We start from the raw sequence: 18451 nt of genomic DNA on the forward strand, positions 1-18451 counted from the left end.
TTAGGGAAGTAATGGCAACTAGGAAAGCTACTTTCCATGTTAGAAATTGAATCTCACAAGAGTGTAGAGGTTCAAAAGGTGGTCCCATTAGTCTGGTGAGGACCACATTTAGGTTCCAGACTGGTGAAGGAGGGTGTCGTGGAGGAATCACACGTCTGAGTCCCTCCAAGAAAGCTCTGATGGCAGGCACTTTGAACAGAGAGAGGTGCTGCCTATTCTGAAGGTAAGCTGCCAGTGCGGTTAAATGTATACGGATGGAATTGTATGCTAGATTGCATCGGTATAAGTGCAATAGGTAACAGATAATGTTTTGCGTGGATGCATCCAGCGGATTGATGTCATTATTTTTACAATAAATGACAAATCTTTTCCACTTAGCCGCGTAGCAGGCTCTGGTAGTGGGTCTCCGTGCCTCCTTGATGATATTCATACATTCTGGAGGCAAGTTTAGGTAGCCAAATTCTAAGATCTCAGGAGCCAGATCGCCAGGTTCAGCTGTTGCGGATCTGGGTGCTGAATCTCGCCATGGCTCTGCGTTAAAAGTGTGGGTGTGAGCCGTAGCCTTTGATGCGGTACCATGGAGAGTTCCAGAAACGTGGTGTACCATGGCTGACGTGCCCACGTTGGAGCAACCAGGATGAGCGTCATCGAGTGTTGCTTGAGTTTGCGTGCCACCAGCGGTATTAACGGTGCTGGGGGAAAAGCGTATGCAAATCTGCCGGACCAGTTCATCCATATTGCATTGCCCTGCGACTGTGGATGTGGGAACCTGGCGGCAAAGTTTTGGCATTTTGTGTTTTCCCTTGTGGCGAATAGGTCTATCTCTGGATGACCCCACTGCTGGAAGTACGGTTGGAGTACTGATGGATGTATCTCCCACTCGTGCATTTGGTGGCTGTGTCTGCTGAGCAGGTCTGCCATCTGGTTGTCTTTGCCTGGGAGGTGTTCCGCCATGAGGAAGATGTTCCTCTGAATGGCCCACTTCCACATGCTCTGAGCCAGATGAGACAACTGTGGCGAGTGTGTTCCTCCCTGCTTCTGTATGTAGTACATGGCAGTCATGTTGTCTGTTCGGATCAACACGACTTTGTTGCACAGGTGCATTTTGAATGCTTTCATGGCTAGGAAGATTGCCATCAGTTCTAGAAGGTTGATGTGCATCTTCTTTTGCTATGTCGTCCATAGTCCCTGCACTGTGTGATTGAGTACATGAGCCCCCCATCCCTGGAGAGACGCGTCCGCCGTCAGTATGATTTGTGGAACAGGCTCCTGGAACGGTCGGCCCTTGCAAAGGTTTTGTGGATTCCACCAATGCAGAGAGTTGTATGCCCGACCGCTCACCAACACTAGGTCTTTTAATTGTCCGTGGGCCTGATTCCACTGACGTGCCAAGCACTCCTGAAGCGGGCGCATATGTAATCTTGCGTGCGGGACTATGAAGATGCAGGAGGCCATCATGCCTATCAACTGCATAAACACTCTTGCTGGGAGTGAGTGTTGAGGTCTGAATTTCTTTATGAGCAACTGAATGCTGTTGATCCTGACTGAATTTGGTTGTGCCGAGGCTGCCAGAGTGTCTATGGTGGCGCCTAGGTACTGCTGTACGTGGTTGGGTTGAAGGTGGGACTTTGGATAATTCAGTGAGAAGCCCAGGCTGTGAAGAAGGTGAATGGTGTGGGACATGTGGCTGGCACAGTGCTGGGCCGACTTTCCCTGGACAAGCCAGTCGTCCAGATAAGGATAGACATGTATGTGTAGTCTCCGTAAGTGTGCCGCCACTGTAGCCAGGCACTTGGTGAAAACTCTGGGTGCCGTAGTTACGCCGAAAGGGAGGACTTTGAACTGGTAATGCCGATTGAGAACAGTGAACCTGAGATACTTTCTGTGTGAGGGGTGTATGGGTATATGGAAATACGCATCTTTGAGGTCTAATGTTGCGAGAAAGTCTCCCTGACTGTGCAACGGTAGTACTTGTTGCAGAGTGAGCATGTGAAAATGCTCTGACAGAATGTAACGGTTTAGAGGTCTTAGATCTAGTATGGGCCTGAGAGATCCGTCCTTTTTAGGGATCAGAAAATACAGGGAGTACACCCCTGATCCTCGTTCCTTTGCAGGCACGAGTTCTATGGCTCCTTTTTGGAGCATACTGAGAACTTCCTGTTGGAATAAGTGCAAGTGATCTGCGGACATATGATGGTGTCTTGGTGGTATGTTGGGTGGAGTGGACGTGAACTCTAGACAATAACCGTACTGGATAATTTCTCTCATCCACCTGTCTGTAGTAATGGATTCCCAGACTGGCAGGAACTGTTGGAGTCTCCCCCCGACAGGTGTTACGTGGTTGGGGGGCAGTGACAAGGCGTAACTGTTTGTTGGTGGCGGAGGACCTGGAGCTGTTGTTTCCACGGCCTCTGCCTTTGACGTTGTTTCCACGGTATCCACCTCTATTATTTTTATTATAGGAGGTCTGTGTACCTCCTTTAGTGTACTGCGACTGTTGGGAGTTTTGGCTTTTAGATGGTCCTCTGTTGCTGGAGCGACGAAAGGACCCACTCCGAAACTGCTGTGATTGCAGAGCCCCCATAGACTTTGCAGTCTCCGTATCCTTTTTGAGTTTTTCTAGGGTGGTGTCAACTTCGGGGCCAAAGAGGGAGTTAGGGTTGACAGGTTGATTAAGTATAGTTGTTTGTATTTCTGGTTTGAATCCAGAGATTCTTAACCAAGCCTGCCGTCTTAACATGACGCTGGTGTTAATAGCCCTAGATGCAGGGTCAGCTGCGTCAAGAGCGCACTTAATGGAAGCGTTGCTTATAAGCTTCCCTTCTGTAATTAGTGACTCTGCTCCTTCTTTATACTGATCTGGGAGGTGCTGTAGCAGTGTCTCTAGGGTATCATAATGTGCCCTGTCGTATCTAGTCAGAAGTGCCTGAGTGTTGGCAATTCTCCAGATGTTAGCTGCCTGTGCAGCAACCCTCTTTCCTGATGTTTCCAAGACCTTAGACTCTTTGCCTGGGGGAGGAGCATCACCCGTTGTCTGTGAGTTGGCTCTCTTCCGAGCATTGGAAACCATCAATGAGTCTAAAGGCAACTGTCCTTTTATGTAGGCAAGGTCCACAGGAGCTGGCCTATATTTTTTTTCAATTCTAGGGTTAAGGACTCTCGCCCTTGTGGTCTCCTTAAAAATGTCATTAGCTTGTTTGAGGACCCCCTTCAGCATGGGCAGAGTTTTAACAGATCTTTCTGAGGTAGAGAAGGTATCCATTAGAAAGTCGTCCTCAATAGGATCAGTGTGGAGCTGTACGTCATGATTGTTGGCGGCTCTTTCAATTAAGGCATTGAAAGCAGCCGTATCCTCTGTAGGAGACGTTTTCACCACATATGCCTGTGTGTCTGGAGCAGTATGTGGGTCCCCTGCATCAGTATTGTCCACCCAAGGTTGGGTTTGGTCTTCAGGGTCAGTGTCCATAGGATAAGTGCCCTCTATATCATCAGCATCTCCAGCATCCACATTATAGTGTGTGGGTGAGAATGACTGAGGTTCTGTGGCACAATATTGAATTTGTTCCACTAGAACTCGTGATGTGGTTCTTTTTTTCTTTAATGGAATTTTGTAGGGCTCCATTGGTGTCTCTGTTACTATTTTCCGTTTGTATATGGAAAGTCTACCAGTATTGGCGTCGATAAATTGCCTGTGATCCTCATCGTCGTGAGGTATGGCAACAGCTCTCTTTTCCGTTTGAATTCCTGTCGGTGCCTCGACATTCTTCTTCGGGTCGATAGGTTCTTGTGGGTCGAGACCCTTCTTGGCATTGAACATTTTCGGTCGCACCGCTGGTGAGAGTCCGAACTTGATGTGCGTCGACGCGATGTGAACCGCGCTGACCGCTTTTGGCTGCGGGGCTGCTTTTGCACCAATCATGGAAGCCTCGGTTTGGATGCGTAATAACGACTCCGACACCTTCTGCTTTACAAAGGGAGACGGTGCCGTGGATTGGACACGGTCCTTCGACGCCTTTTTGGTTGTGGCATCAAGCCCTGTACCAGATGTCGTTTTCTGGACACGAAGACTGGAATGGGGCAGCTCTCGAGGGCCGCTCTCCATATGTGTGTCGACGCTCCTTGGCGTCGATATCTTCGGGTCGGCAACCTTGACTGTAGGTGCCGCCTTCGGCTCGACGTTCGTAGAACTCCTTTCGGCGTCGACAGCCTTCTTTTGTGTCTTCGGCTCCGAGGGCTTCGAGGCCTTGTTGCCGTGTAGAGACTCTTTCACTTTCGATTTCGGTGCCGCTGCCTTCAGTTTCGATTCTCGTTGATCGAATGATGGCGCTTTCGATACCGACGGCTCTTTAGGATAGTACGACGCCGGGCATTTATGCGGGGCGGAAGAACGAGAGGAATGATCTTGGGTAAGGCCTTGTGGCGATCCCGCGACCTGAGCCTTATCGAGTGTCACTTTGGGCCCTGAGTGGACCTGTGGGCGTAGCTCATCTTCCGAGCTATCCTCCTCGGCCCCAAGGGCCTCTCCGTCGTCTCCTACCTGTTCGACGACTTCATCTTCCTCTTCATCTAGAATATGTTCGTCCTCGGCATTATAGTCGGATTCACGCTCCGACGCCGGATCCGATATCTCTCCTTGAACTTCAAGGTCCACGACCTCTTCATCTTCGGTCCCGAAGATGTTGTCCGGGTTTGGCGCTGCTTTCTGCGCCTCGAGCCGAGCTGCTCGACGAATGCGAAGTGTTTTCTTCGATCGAAACCTGGAGCACGCCATACAGGTGGCTTCGTCGTGGTTTAGAGAGAGGCACTTGTTGCACACCGGGTGCACGTCGAAGCGAGCATATTTAGCGTTGCAAAGAGGGCAACGCTTGAAGGGACTATTCGATGTCTTTGGTTCCATCGTCGATCTTGATCGGCTCTGACGTCGAAGGGCAAATGGCTAACTTCGATGAAGATACTCGGCGCCGAACGAAAACGATACCGACGAGTAATAGGCCTAAATACTCTAAGAGCTAAGATTAGGACATCCGAACCCAATGGCGGAAAAAAACAATCTAAGGATGGAGGGGATGCCCATGTGCACTGTAGTCCAGGGGAGGAGCCACCTATCTCGTGATACTTCGAAGACTCTTCCAGGACAACAATGTGCAATCATCCGGACCCAACACTAGGCGGCGATCTATGCACAGATATGAATTCAGCAGCCCACATGCCTCGAACTTGTCTGTTGGACTTGAGGCCCAAGCTGAACTATGATGTGTGAAAAATTAGGCTTCAAGCAGAACTATGATGTGTGAAAAAATGGGCTTCATGCATGCTAAAGCAATTTAACAACATGAGGTGAATTGTTTTATGCCCCAGGAGTGCAACAGGCATTGGGCTTGATGGCAGCCTCAAAATCTTCTATGGTAAGGATGAAGAAACACAAGAGGAGGAGGAGGAGAGGCAACACCATCATTCAACATAGTTTGAGGTATAGAGGTAGGCCACCTTGCCGCAGTTACCCTGCAGGTGTCCTCTTTGTAAGTGGCTGACAACCCTCTAGCCAAGGAGACACTTCCAGAAGCACAGCTGTCTCTGGTATCCACCAGAGGGTCAGTCTCCCAGCCGGGCTTACCTTTTAATGCCCCTGCACCAATGCTGGCCTACATGGACTTCCAAGCACCAGGGGAAAATCTAGCCCAATCTTTACACAGCATGATGGCGTTTGGGCAAGTAGTGGTCTGCTCTGGTGTGCCTCCAGGCCTAGGTCTACTTGACTCTGGCTGTAAACCAGCTCATTGATCTGCCATATAGGCCTGCTTCAGGGGATCCTGCCTTCATCTCAGATCATTACTTGCCAGTACGCCTGGTCATGCAAGTAGTGTCATGTACAAAGCAGAATCGGGACGTGCGCCCCACTGCCCCACCAAATGGAGAATCCAAAACGTTGGGGGCTGTCAGTAAGAAAGTGTCCTCTGCTGGAAGCTTGTCTATTAAATCGATGAATGAGGCCTGCCTACTAGCAAGATATATGCATTCCTAAAGGAATATGGCAAATTTAGCAGTTGCAAGCTTGCCGGATAACCATAGGGACCATTTTGCCTAAATGGTGAGGGACAGGCAAGATTCCTCAAGACAGATTATCGGGGCAGGCCTGGGCATAGTGGAGTCTATAACCAGAGTCATAGACTTCCCCTTAGTCCTAAGGAGGCACACATGGATTCTCTTGATCAGGTTTTCTGGAGATGTGAGGGGAGTGTCACAGATGTGCCTTTTGCTGTGGCTTGCCTGGTTAGAGACAAAGCAGACACAGCCTTGGAGAGGTTTAAGGCAGGAAGACCTACCGACCCATCTCTGGAACTCCAATCCCCTGAACGAGTAGCAACAATTCCAAGTTCCGTAGTTTTTCAAGGGATTTGCCTTTCAACTGTGTCAACCCTCCCAGGCAGTTTCGTAGCTGTATCAATGGATATGCCAATAAAGAGGCAGACACGAAGAAAAGGGTTGTCACGCCCCAACAGCCTTCCTCCACCTCCTCCTCTCCAGTATTACCTGGAAAACTGTTTAGGTTCCCCTTAAATGAGAACATGAAGCTTGTTGGGGGCAGTAAGGCTCAGGTATCCTCATTTCTGCTGGCCTTGAAGGCCATAATAACAGACCAGTTGGTCTCACAGATAACAGAAACTGTGTATGCCCTATCCGTCCAACAGGATTCCCTAGATTCTCCTTCCCCCCTCAGCCCCTTGAATCAGAATATTACCTTCGGATTCTGCAACAGGAGGTGGCAGTCCTGCTGCATAAAGCAGTGGAGGACTTGTTCACAGAGAGGGAACTTGGCCACTGGTGCTACTCTTGGTACATCCTGGTTCTCAAGTATGTAAGCAGTCTTTGTACAATCCTAAACCTCAAATCCTTAGGTTTTACGTAAATAAGGAAAGATTAAAGATGCTGTCCCTTGCTCAAGTACTTCTGCCGCTGAAGCGGAAGACCTCTTACCCACCCCCCCCCCCCCCCCAATCAACATACCCCTTTTTTACCCACAGCATGTCTTGCTTTTAGTAGTAGTACCGGAAACAACATTCTCAGAGCCTCCCTGGCAATTCAAAGGATCAGGGACATTTGGGTTGTAATTCCAATGTTTCAGAAGGAAGCTTAATTTTCAGTCCTGAAGGTTATTCACCTGTTAGATCTACTGGCTTCCTGCAGCCTACTGATAACTTATGCACAATGATATATGAACGATCTTCATCAGCAACGGTCCCAGCACAGGTGATAGCTGAACAACACTGGGATCTTGCTGGAAACATTGGCTGACCTGTGCTGGTGGTCAGACCATCCCTTTCATCATCCTCCAGCAGAGGCCAGAATAGAAACACACTCCTCAACCCGGGGGTAGGGTGTACAGAACTCCAGAGCATACAGCCTGAGTTGCAATCTCTTGCCAACTATGAGTGGCATCTCCACATAGAGGTGATCTAGACCATCTTTGCGCTGTGGGGGACGTCTTAGGAGAAACCTTTTGCCACTAATGAGAATGTGCATTGTCCAAAGTTCTGCGCCCTCCAGTATCTGTTGCAGGAAGCCTTGGAGGATGTGTTTCAGTTAAGGTGGAAATTTCCACTTGATTAAGCATTTCTTCGGATAGCCTTGATTCCTCTGAAGATTTCCCAGGAGCAAGCCCAAGCCATTCTAATCGCACTGAACTAGCCAAGGAGGTTTTGTTATGTAGTCCTTGCAACACTATGTCCCGTTGCTCCATCTACCTCTCAAAGTGGAGTCCCATTCCCAGCCAGGTTCTGCATCCCAACTTGCAGATACTCCACTTTCATGCCTGGAGATTGAGCAGGGACACTTTGGCCCAACTATCACCAGAAGTGTTTGATGCATACTGCCAAGCAGGTTGATCTGCCACAAAATCAGTTTAGTCAGGAAGGAGGATCAATTTGCCACATGATGGGTGAAGCACAATGACCATTACTGAAAACATATCTATCATAGATCTTTTGTTTTGCTTTGTCATTGGCCAAACAGGGTCGTGCGGTGGGCTCTGTCAAGGGCTACACTTCAGTCCTGGCAGCATTTTGTTAGCTGGATCAACCTTTCCTGCTCAAATCTCCAATTGTGATCACATTTCTGAAGGGACTCAAACATGCTTCCCCTACACCCTTTGTGATGCACAAATGAGATCTGATCCTTGTAAGGATCTTGATGGGAGTTTCTTAGAGACGATTCACAGCTGCTGTTAGGTTTGCTAATATACAGTTATTTCTTGGCCATTATTTCTGTGAGGCATATAAGGATCTGAGTGTCCGTCTCCCTTTCACATACTTCTAGCCATACAAACTGGTCTTGAGGACTAAAGCAGCTTTCCTGCCTAGGATGGCAACCCTTTTACATCTGTCAATCCACAACCCTTTTGCCATTTAGTTTTCTTCACTACCCATCACAAAGAGGAGAGTTTAGAGTGGCTAGACACTTGGTGGTTGGTTAGTTACACAACGACCAGACGAAGTAAGATCAGTTCTGACTACCAGCTCTTCTTTAGGTATTTATGCTGGCAGCAAAAAAGTCAGGGTAGTCTAGAACAGAACCCTATGCTGGAACATCAATTGCCTCAAAATGGGTCATGTTCTTGCCAGGAAGGAGCAGTGCAAGGGAACTTAGTCATTGAACATAGCAACGTATTCAAACTGTGCCCTTGCTAGGAGCGTATGTGGCTGGGAATTGCAGTGCAGCAACACATATATCTTCACACTTCTGCCCAGCATTACTGCTTGGAATTGAAAGGGAGCAGGGATGGCCATTTTACACATTCTGTGCCCAGGATTTCCTTGTGTGACCATTTCTTCAAATGCATCACCTGAGAGGTAGGACTGCTTTGAAATCTTTTCACAACTAGAGGAACCTGCAGGTAGAGGTATGCATCAGATGAAAAAGTAACTGACCTTTGGTTATGATCTTTCCGGTGGATACTCTACCTGTCGATCCTGCCCAAATCCTTATTCTGAAGAATGGTCAATGGCTTTTGATTTTAATAAGGTTCCACGTTATTCAGACACTAGCCTCATCTCTGTCTAGAAAGGGTAAAAAAAAAATGGAGGGGGAACTGACAGTGGACAGCTATATGGATTCAGTGGCGTCAAAGCTGCACCACTTCCAGCACCAAGATGAAACCAGCACTACCACCAGTGGAGGACAGCTATAAGATGTTTTTGGATCCAGTCTGGTGCATTAGGATATTGAAATGATGAGGAATCCTGAGATAAAAAGAACAATCACCAGAAATATCATTACCAATGGTAAAAACGTTTTCTTACAGAATCAAAATTTGGGGAGATGGGGTATAGGCAGGAAGAAGGGGGGCTGGGAGTATTCAGTACCCTCCAACTCCTGACCTGGTTCATTATCAAAATAAGAAAATTATTCCCATAGTTCCAGTTTTGCATATTTTATGTCATCCTTGTCTGTGAGAAAAATATTAATCCTGAGAGGCTAGGACGGAAAACCGCACCCTACAAAGTCTAATTTGGACACCATGGTGCAGCAGGAATAATGCTCTCCTTTTCAAGTTTTCAGCTAGAAAAAAGCACTATCCTTACTCAGAGTAGTGCTGGGATACAGAGGGAGACCAACTGCACACCTCATGCTGGTCCACTCACAGGTATAGGCAGCAACATTGCTGGCCAAATCTATATGCTCTTCACCTAAAACAATGAAAATCCATATAGTCAAGGTCTTTAGCGATTGGCAACAATGCAATTCATGAGCTGAGATTTTATCTCCTTTAGCAATTCCTAACATCCGCAAATTTTTGGGGTCGATAAACGTCTGTCCAGGTACGCAACAAAGATCCTGCTCCTTAATATCTGACCTTGAGCATGCTTCTGAACTGAATGTTGACAAAATAATCTAAAGATGGCATTCACACAGTGGAGTATTCTGGGCTAATGGGCAAAGTCGTCATTAAGACAAACTATGGACAATGCTCCAATAAAGGAACATTTTTCAATACAATTTTCAGGATCCAAACATATGGCATATTGTTGCACAACACAAGCATCTAGAATAGATTCTTGCAACAAAAATAATAATTTTTATATGCAAGCATGTTGTGAGTTAATGATTTTTAGGAACAAACTGATGCTGATCAAAACTTTGTTAAAAATGCAGCAAAAAAGTCTAAGAACTTCTGTATTCCAAAATTCTTGTTTGTCTGGTGATTTTGTGTCCTACATTGAATAGTGTCCCTACCTGTCATGATCCGGGGGCGGCATCGCAACTCCGAGTGCGGCGGACTCCAAATCCCAGAAGCCTCCGTCGATTCCCGCCAGAAGACCTTACGTAACCTGGGACGCGCATAAAGGGCGCGTCGACCCGGAAGGCGGGGCCAATGATTCCTGTGATCAGTTCCTACTCAACGGCCCCCTCGAGCAGACCCTTGAACCTTTGCTACATCCTTGATTCCCGCCATTACGGACCCGCCGAAGACCCGACAAGAAGAGGAGGTGAGCGAACGCCCGTTGCTTCTCCTCGCATCATCCGCGCTTCACGCGGCGGTGCATACATCCTGTTTCAGCCTCATCCCTACGCCCGGTAAACTTACCGGCTTGACAGGCGCTCCTCCGCCCTGGGAGTTTCTGGCGTTGAGTAGCAGCGCCTCCATTCCTTTCAGTCGCATCAGCGCTCCTCCGCCCTGGGAGTTTCTGGCGTTGAGTAGCAGCGCCTCCATTCCCTGCAGTCTCATCAGCGCTCCTCCGCCCCGGGAGAACCCGGCATTGAGTAGCAGCGCATACAGTACCTCTGGCCTCACGGGTGCTCCAACGCCCCCCCCCCCCCCCCCCGGATTTCCCGGCGTTGAGTGGCAGCGCCTGCATCAGTGACCACCAGCTTCGCTGGTGTATCAGAGCTCTCTCTCCGCTTTTGCTTCCCGTGGAGCAACGAGGAAGACGTGGAAGAGGGCGCTCAGACGACAACCCGTCAACAGCTCTTTGGCCGGTTGGCTCCTCAGGTGGCGTGGGGTCACACTCTGGTCGTCTCCCCGTGCCTGAACAGGGCTTGAACTTGCGGAGAACACCCAGGCCCTACGCGCGCTTTCTAGGACCATAGCGGACAACCCGACCTAGGAAGGCAGAAGTACCAGGTAGGGGGAAGGGGACGGCAAGCCGAGGTTGGGCTCTAGGGAAGAGGGGAGAGCCTTGGCTAAATCCTTCTCCTTCTTTCTTGCAGGTCTCTCACCCCGCTGTTCCTTCCTTTCCTTCCCTCATCCACCTATCTTCGCGTCCGAGGGTATTACACGTACACCGGACCGGGGACGGATGGGCGGGGGACCCACACATAGCATCGACGTCATCCTGAGGAGAGAACCAAAGGGGACCGTGACACTACCTTACAGAGGTGAGAAGAGATTGATGAGTAGATGACATAGGTCACTATTTTAAAAGCAGAATGCAAGACTCTGTTGAAAAACTAGTTTGCAGATTTAGGAGAAACCATTGTCCATTCTAAAAGCTTGGACAGAACAAATCATTTAATCGTACACGTTCGCCTTTCCTTTCCTGAAACTAGAGACCTAAAACAAATTATGCAGCTTGCCACATCTCTGGCTTGGGATCTTCTGATCACACCTTTTTAACTGTGATGGCTGCATCCTCCTGAACTGTAATTCAAATGGAAATCTGTCTGCAAAGTTTAAAGGGGAGTAAACAATCCTGCTTGACAATCTACTTTCCAGCCTGTCCCATTCTTAGCAGCTAGCCAGGAAATGGCCCACACTCTTAAAACAAATGGCTTGTACAAACACAACATGAGCTTCAGGTGCAATTGTCACACATTAAAGGTTTAGGTTTAAGGAACTCATCACATCAGAACTTGCACTTCAAATGAGACTTAAAAAATAATGGGGTTAAGACCCACGTTTGTATTTGATTGGGGCATTTACAATAGTCCTTTGATGCTACAATGAGAAGGAAAGTCTGCAAAATAAATGAAATACAAAAAATTCCTTCCTACTGCGAATAGATCAAGTCAAAAGAAAGCTGCTTTCTGTCTCAATTAAAAGCACAGGAGCAGTCGTATTTAATAGTGCCACAACAGCCTATCTTGGAAGCTGAAAAAATACTTTGGAAGTATCTACACATTGCATACTGAGGAGTCTTATTTTGCCATGGCTTAGTAGCTCAGAGTTCAGAAAAGGGTTTATGGAATTTATTATGAACAGCTTTCACCTGGTTCTGGTAAATGTACTGTGTGCCCAGCTGGCTTTTCTCTAAAAACTCTATTGAAATATCTGTTGATGATTTAAAGATTACTTAACTGCTGGAGCGAGCCAGAAAGTTTAGTCTATAAAACAGTGACCATGTATTCAAGAAGCAGGCAGCACTGAACAAATACAGGTCACATTATTTGGTTCACAAACAAACTACAGGAATTGTAACTATTCTATAAATCTGCCTGAAAGGCAGGAATAAAGTAAGTATTTGTAAATGTTAGCAATGTGGTATTTGTACTAGCTTCAGTAGCAGCCACTGAGTATGCACATGAAAAGGAGGTGAGATGCAAGTAGTTCTGACTGAGAATTCAAATAGCAAGTGGCTCATAACTTAGCTCACATATTATATGGCAGATGCAGACGAGAATGAAACCGATAAAACCTAATGACCAGGCCAGAACCTTTAAGGCCATGTTCAGAAAATATTACAAATAATGAACAGCTTTCTATTTAAGTTAGCTCAGTTACAGGAAATGGGAATGCCATATCAAAATAGACCCATTTCACTTACAGACCCATAAGAAGGTAATACTATAGTTATTAAACAATACAGTTTAATCTCTTGTGGACTAGTCACAGAGCAGCACAATTTAGCCAATAATCCATAAAAAAACGATGGTTTCTGAGACAACCAAGGTTAAGACATTAGCACATGTTAGTTGTATTAAAAGTCTATTAAAATAACTGAACAGCACAGAGATACTGTGCACTGACCCACTGTCTAATACACCACGTGCATTTTTTAAAGCACAACTTCAAAATGCTTTAACTTCAAAATGTGAGTAGGCATAACACTCAATTCCAGTATAACCATGATGATCTTAGTAGCCCTGCAAACTTACAGTTAGCCATTAATACAGAAAGAAAGTTTAATAGCTTACCTTTAAGATCTAGGGAAGCCAAAATATATGTACAACTCAAATATATTTGGTGCGATTAAGGGCTCTCTGTGCAAGGTGACCACCTTCATCTGTGATCTTCTCCCAATCGGTCTGACCAACCACAAACCCTATGGCTCGCTTCCGGTCCGCATCCTTTTTCTCTTCCAGGTCTGCCCAGCGTACCTATAAAAATTGTTGTGTTAGCAAGATGGGTCTCACCTACTGCTGCCACAGCAGCCCACTCAAAATAGAGCACACATGTGCATTACTTGGAGAAAAAGAATGTAGAATCAACTGTTGTCTTCTCTAGACACAGAAGTTGCAGCAAAAACAAGGCTGGTGGGATAAAACACATTACAGTGGATTTCTAATTTTTCCATTGAATGTGAAGAGGTAATGCTGCATGCAAATAGTGCCCATACTGCACGTGAATCAGTTTAACTAGGACCACCAACATTTCCAAAAACAGAAAGACATTGGTGAAAATATCCATGTTCAATGCTGCTCAGGATGTCTGTTCACCATTCACTGCACACAAGTATCACGCTATATTGCAAAGCTATAAGACTTTTTATGGGTTAAGTCCAAACTATTACAAGGGAGGGATAAAAAGTCGGGCAGAGAGCTAGGGGATGCGTTTTAAGTCAACTGAAAAATATTTAACTCCTCTTCTCAGTGTGTATGGGGTGATCAAGATGTTTAAGCTGAAACCAGCATGACAGATCTTAATCGAGTATAATAAGCACTTGGTATAATCAAGTATACTAAGCACTTGGTACTGGTACCTCCAAGTGTAGACTAAATCAAAATGCTACGCAAAGTTGAATTAAAATGATTACAATTGGTAGCAATTGTGGATGTGCAACAAAAGAAAGTAGCACACTGAGTAACCACCAACTCTCACCTATTACCAACTATGGAGAACTGCTATCGCCTAGTTGTAGGATTTAAATCAGTAAGGAGATGGTGAAAGAAAGACAGGGGCGAGAGACAGACAGGCCGACAAAGAAAGATAAATCCCTGTGCATCCACAGTGATTTAGAGGACACTCGTAGGGCACAACTTTTGATACTTTTGCAAAAAAGTACAAACCGGTCGCAGTGCATCTCCTTCGCATCCCTAGCAGGTTACCTAAACAAGAAAATATCTTGCTTCCATACAAAATTCACCATAAATTAGACCAAGCTTAGAGAGTAGGTATGTAGCACATTGTGCAGATCCCTGTATATGACCTTTGTAGAGAAGAAAGCATTATTTATCTACTACCACTTTTCTAGCAGAGGTCAACATCATTCTTAACTTTTGAAATGCCACCGCAAATAAAAACAAGTAGAAAATAAATTTAATTTAGAAAGCACTATTCCACTCACAGCTACAAATCAGAGGGTTGCACTTAATTATACTTTTGGAGTTGGTTTCCTCTACGTACTAAGAGGGGACACATTTAAATAAGAGAAAAAGGCTCATGGCAGAGGAAAACAATGTAACAGGAAAATGCATCTCTTCAGCATAGAACTGCCACGATTTAAAGCTACAATAGACAGCTGTACAAAACTCACTGGAAGCAGGGATTTCATTCTAGAGATAATACTACCAAAACAGGTTCGGAAAAGCGCCCCCGAATTAGACAATGCTTGAAAATTTCACCCTGAGAAATGTTAATCAGGGAAACAATGTTCTCCTGGCAAAGAAATAGGCCCCTGGTTCGACCTCGGATGATGCCAATTTATCTTCCAATTAATTGTCTGCTTACATGCTGAGTAATCAGTAATCCGGGGAGAGGAAATGACCTAACGGCTAGGGCGGTCGACCGCGAATCTGGGTAACTGTGTTTGAGTCTCGACAATGACGCTGAACATCTTATGATTCTGGGCAAATCACAATCTCCCTGTGCCTAACAAAAATGAATGTGTCCACATGTAATGCAACTGGTGCTATGTAAAGCGCTCTGATACCAGATTTGGGTCAAGTGAGTTCGCGCTATATAAAAAACTGTAAAATAAAAATAAAAAAATCAGTGAGGCTTGCACGTACATTCGAAAAAAATAGTTATTTCCTCTGTGAGAGCAAATAAATAAGTATACATGGAAGGCCTGCAAATATAGCTCTGCAAGTGTGCTTGGTTTACAGCAGAGGGGCATGTGCTATACTATGCTTTTGGTTTATTTGCAAATTCTATAACGTACTGTAAGCAATTTGTTTAGTCTAGACAACAAATGACACATTAGCAGGGATCAAATCCCTTCTAGCAGTCAAACTCATAACCAGAAAAGCCAATCTCCAAGTCAAATGCTGCTCGTCAGACAAAACCATGGGCTCAGACAGTCCAAGCATCTGTTTGCATAAATTGGTTTTCCCAGATGGAATATTCCTCCAATAATTCTTATAGAATGCTCAACAACCTGTTTTCTGAAAAACGAGGGCTTGATTGTTCAATGCAGTTGCATGGTGAACATATCTGGTTAGCAGTAAATAGAGAGTTACTGTCGCCTCTTGTCAAGTGAGCAGATCTACACCTTTGAGAAACAGATACACATTCTCTTTAAATTATCTTTGGAGTCAGATTTAAGGTTCTGTAGTAAAATGCATTGTAGGATAAACTGGAAACACTGTATTGCGCTGTTTCCTTTTTTTCTGGCATAGATGTTGAGTAAACTAAAAAATCTGTACATCCACTGAATATGCTCCACGACTAAGTCTGCATTTTATTGTAGAACCTAGGCTCTTAAATGAGGATGCACAGAAAGTGTACTTCCAGCTACAGTGGATGCAAATACGGCTACTTATGCAAAGCTACTGGGTGGATGGTGGAAACTGAATGAATGGTAGTTCAAAGCCACAGGCTGTTTTTTTTTTTACTTGTACCATGAAGGGGGCGCACTCTTTCTATGTAATACTTGGAAAGTCGCTGGAGTTCTTGACTGTTTCAGGGTGTGTGAAGCATCTAGTATGTTTTACTTGTGTTTGGTGTGTGATGGACCTGCGGAAAACAATTAATAAGGTAGATGATGGCTAAGGTTACAATGTGTATATGAACAAGACGGGGGACAAGCCAGCAAGCTGACTTCATCCTCTATGCCACCTTGCATGCTCTCTGCTTATCTTGTCTCTATTCTAAAACTGTGGTCACCTGATGGGGAATCTGCATCTGTTCCCCTTCCAAATCAGTTTTCCTCCCCATATCACCTTTCCTATGTGGTACTGGGCAAAGCAAACCAACCATATATCACTGACTGTTTGGCACCAGCTTGACGCTGCCTGTAAACTGGAAAAATGGATAACATTTTCTTCCACCAATTCAAATATCAAGCTGCAAACCTATTGGTACAGAAAAGTTAATACTTTCAATCTGCAGCTGGACTATGATCCAGGTTCAAAGACTGTATAGATTTAAAAGAAATAGGCTTCATTTGCTCGGACGTGAATGTGGAATGGCAATAGAATGAAAAAGCGTTCACTACAATTCGTTTAACTAGAGAACTGCTTGGCCAGGATAGTTACACAAAGTTTTCCGACACTGTTAGTACAACACCAGTAACTACCCTTATCTTTTGGTTTGTAAACTAATATTTTCTAGGAATATCATAGTGGCTGCCTTTTTTAGGTCTAGCCTGTAACAGTGCTTTCGCTGTTGTGGCGAAGACTTTATGCAAGGGCTTTTAAACTTTTATCTCACACTCGCACACGCTCGTGCTTTTTGTTTTGTCCCACGCTATTGGCCTTTGCGTGTGTCTTTTTAACAAAGACAGCACGCAATTGGCCAAAGGCGGCTGCATTGCTCCGCCCATGTGGTTTGAATTATCGTGCCCAGACACGGGCGCGATAATTGAAACCAGATGTCTCGCTGTGGCGCGCGCATCACTCGCGGACTTGTTTGCTTACTGTTGTGCCGCGATGCAGTTCCCCGTCGCCACGAGCATGGATAGCAGGTAATGGGCACCATTACCTGTGTAAGTTAGAAATAATAAAAGTAATAATATTGTATGCTTTAGTAGTGCTTCATGAACGGAAGCATGATGCTTTTACGGGGGGGGGGGCACTTCACTCCCAGACTCTGCGACCCTGCTTTCTTCTCCTCTCCCCCAGCTCTCTGGAGCCCTGGACCTCTTTCTCTCTCTGTGTCCCCGTCTCTCACTCCAGCTCTCAGTCTTTTTCATCTCCCTCTCCCTCCTACGCTCCCTCGCCCCCCTCTCTGTCCTTTCTCTGCCTCACCCGTGTTCATCCTTTTTCAGTGCTCGTTTCTTCTGCTCTCTCGCCCCCTCTCACACTCCCACTCTCTGTCCCCAGTCTCCCACACTCTCCACCCACTCCCTACCCTCTCTTCTGCAGTTAATTTATTCATACTCCGAGCTGGTACAATCCGTTACAAACCTCTCGTACGCAGGAGCCGCTCGGAGCTGGGCTTCTGGCTGCACAGCGCCTGGAGCAACTCCCGGCCCCGGCTGCGGAGAGCGCGCTATTAACGGACACACCCCAAAGAAGTTAAATAAATGGTGTTTAAATCATTTTGTTCGCCTGTCACTTCTCAAGCCCCCTTTCTCCCAAACCTCTGCGAGGAGCAGGCACTATGCCCTCGGCAGGGTCAGTATCATTGGTCAAGACTGGAAAGATGGCAGATGTAAACACTTATTTACCAGCTTCTTGCGCCGCCGGTGCGCCCCTTTTAATATGGGGAAAGTGACCTACCGGCGGCTTGTAATAAGCCCCGGAATACTTATAGCAGTCTCAACACCTTGCACAATGTAGGGAGACACCTACTCCCAAACAAATGTGTCTTTGATCCAGATTATCGCATAAATAAAAAATAAATAAATACATAAAAATAACAAATTGAACACAAAGCCAAGGTTGGGGGGGGGGGGGGGGGGGGCTAGATCAGGGTGTCTGGGAAAACAACCTGAAATGACAAGACAAAGCGGCTCTGAAACTCCTCCTCTTGGGGTCACAACAGAAGGGTTCAAGAGACTAAAAGTTCTCATTTTCAGTGGCAGCTGTGCCTTGTTTCTGCCACTTTTCTAGGTCTCATTTGAGACAGCGCACGTCCTGGCGCTTGTGGGCAATTTTGTGAACTTACTTATAAGGTCCCAAAGGCAAGACCTATTGGCTATGCCAATGCTTTTTCTTGTTCAGTGTGCCACTGACAAATGAAAGATCAGTCTGATAACATGCAACTAATAATTCACCATGCAGACAGAAACACTGGCAGGTTCAGTGCCTGAGGAGTGGATAGACTATTGTATCCTTTATGTGGTCTTGTACTGTCTGGTGGTCTTGACAAATGGGAATTTTTCCTTCAAGGTGTGATGGTCATTTCATTTGTTAC

General features: G+C 46.1%; 1 protein-coding gene across 2 annotated transcripts in view; it reads right to left on the bottom strand.

The window, feature by feature from the left end:
- Nucleotides 1–18451, bottom strand: part of YLPM1 (YLP motif containing 1) — an 820959-nt gene that overhangs the window by 11342 nt on the left and 791166 nt on the right. For both annotated transcript variants that reach the window (XM_085626748.1, XM_085626747.1), the window contains exon 19: nt 13129–13311. In XM_085626748.1, coding sequence (XP_085482874.1) covers nt 13165–13311 — 147 coding nt within the window. In that variant the 3' untranslated portion in view covers nt 13129–13164. The remainder of the gene's footprint in view (nt 1–13128; nt 13312–18451) is intronic.

This window comes from Triturus cristatus, chromosome 9 (assembly GCF_964204655.1).
Source record: "Triturus cristatus chromosome 9, aTriCri1.1, whole genome shotgun sequence".
NCBI classification, from domain to species: Eukaryota; Metazoa; Chordata; class Amphibia; order Caudata; family Salamandridae; genus Triturus; species Triturus cristatus.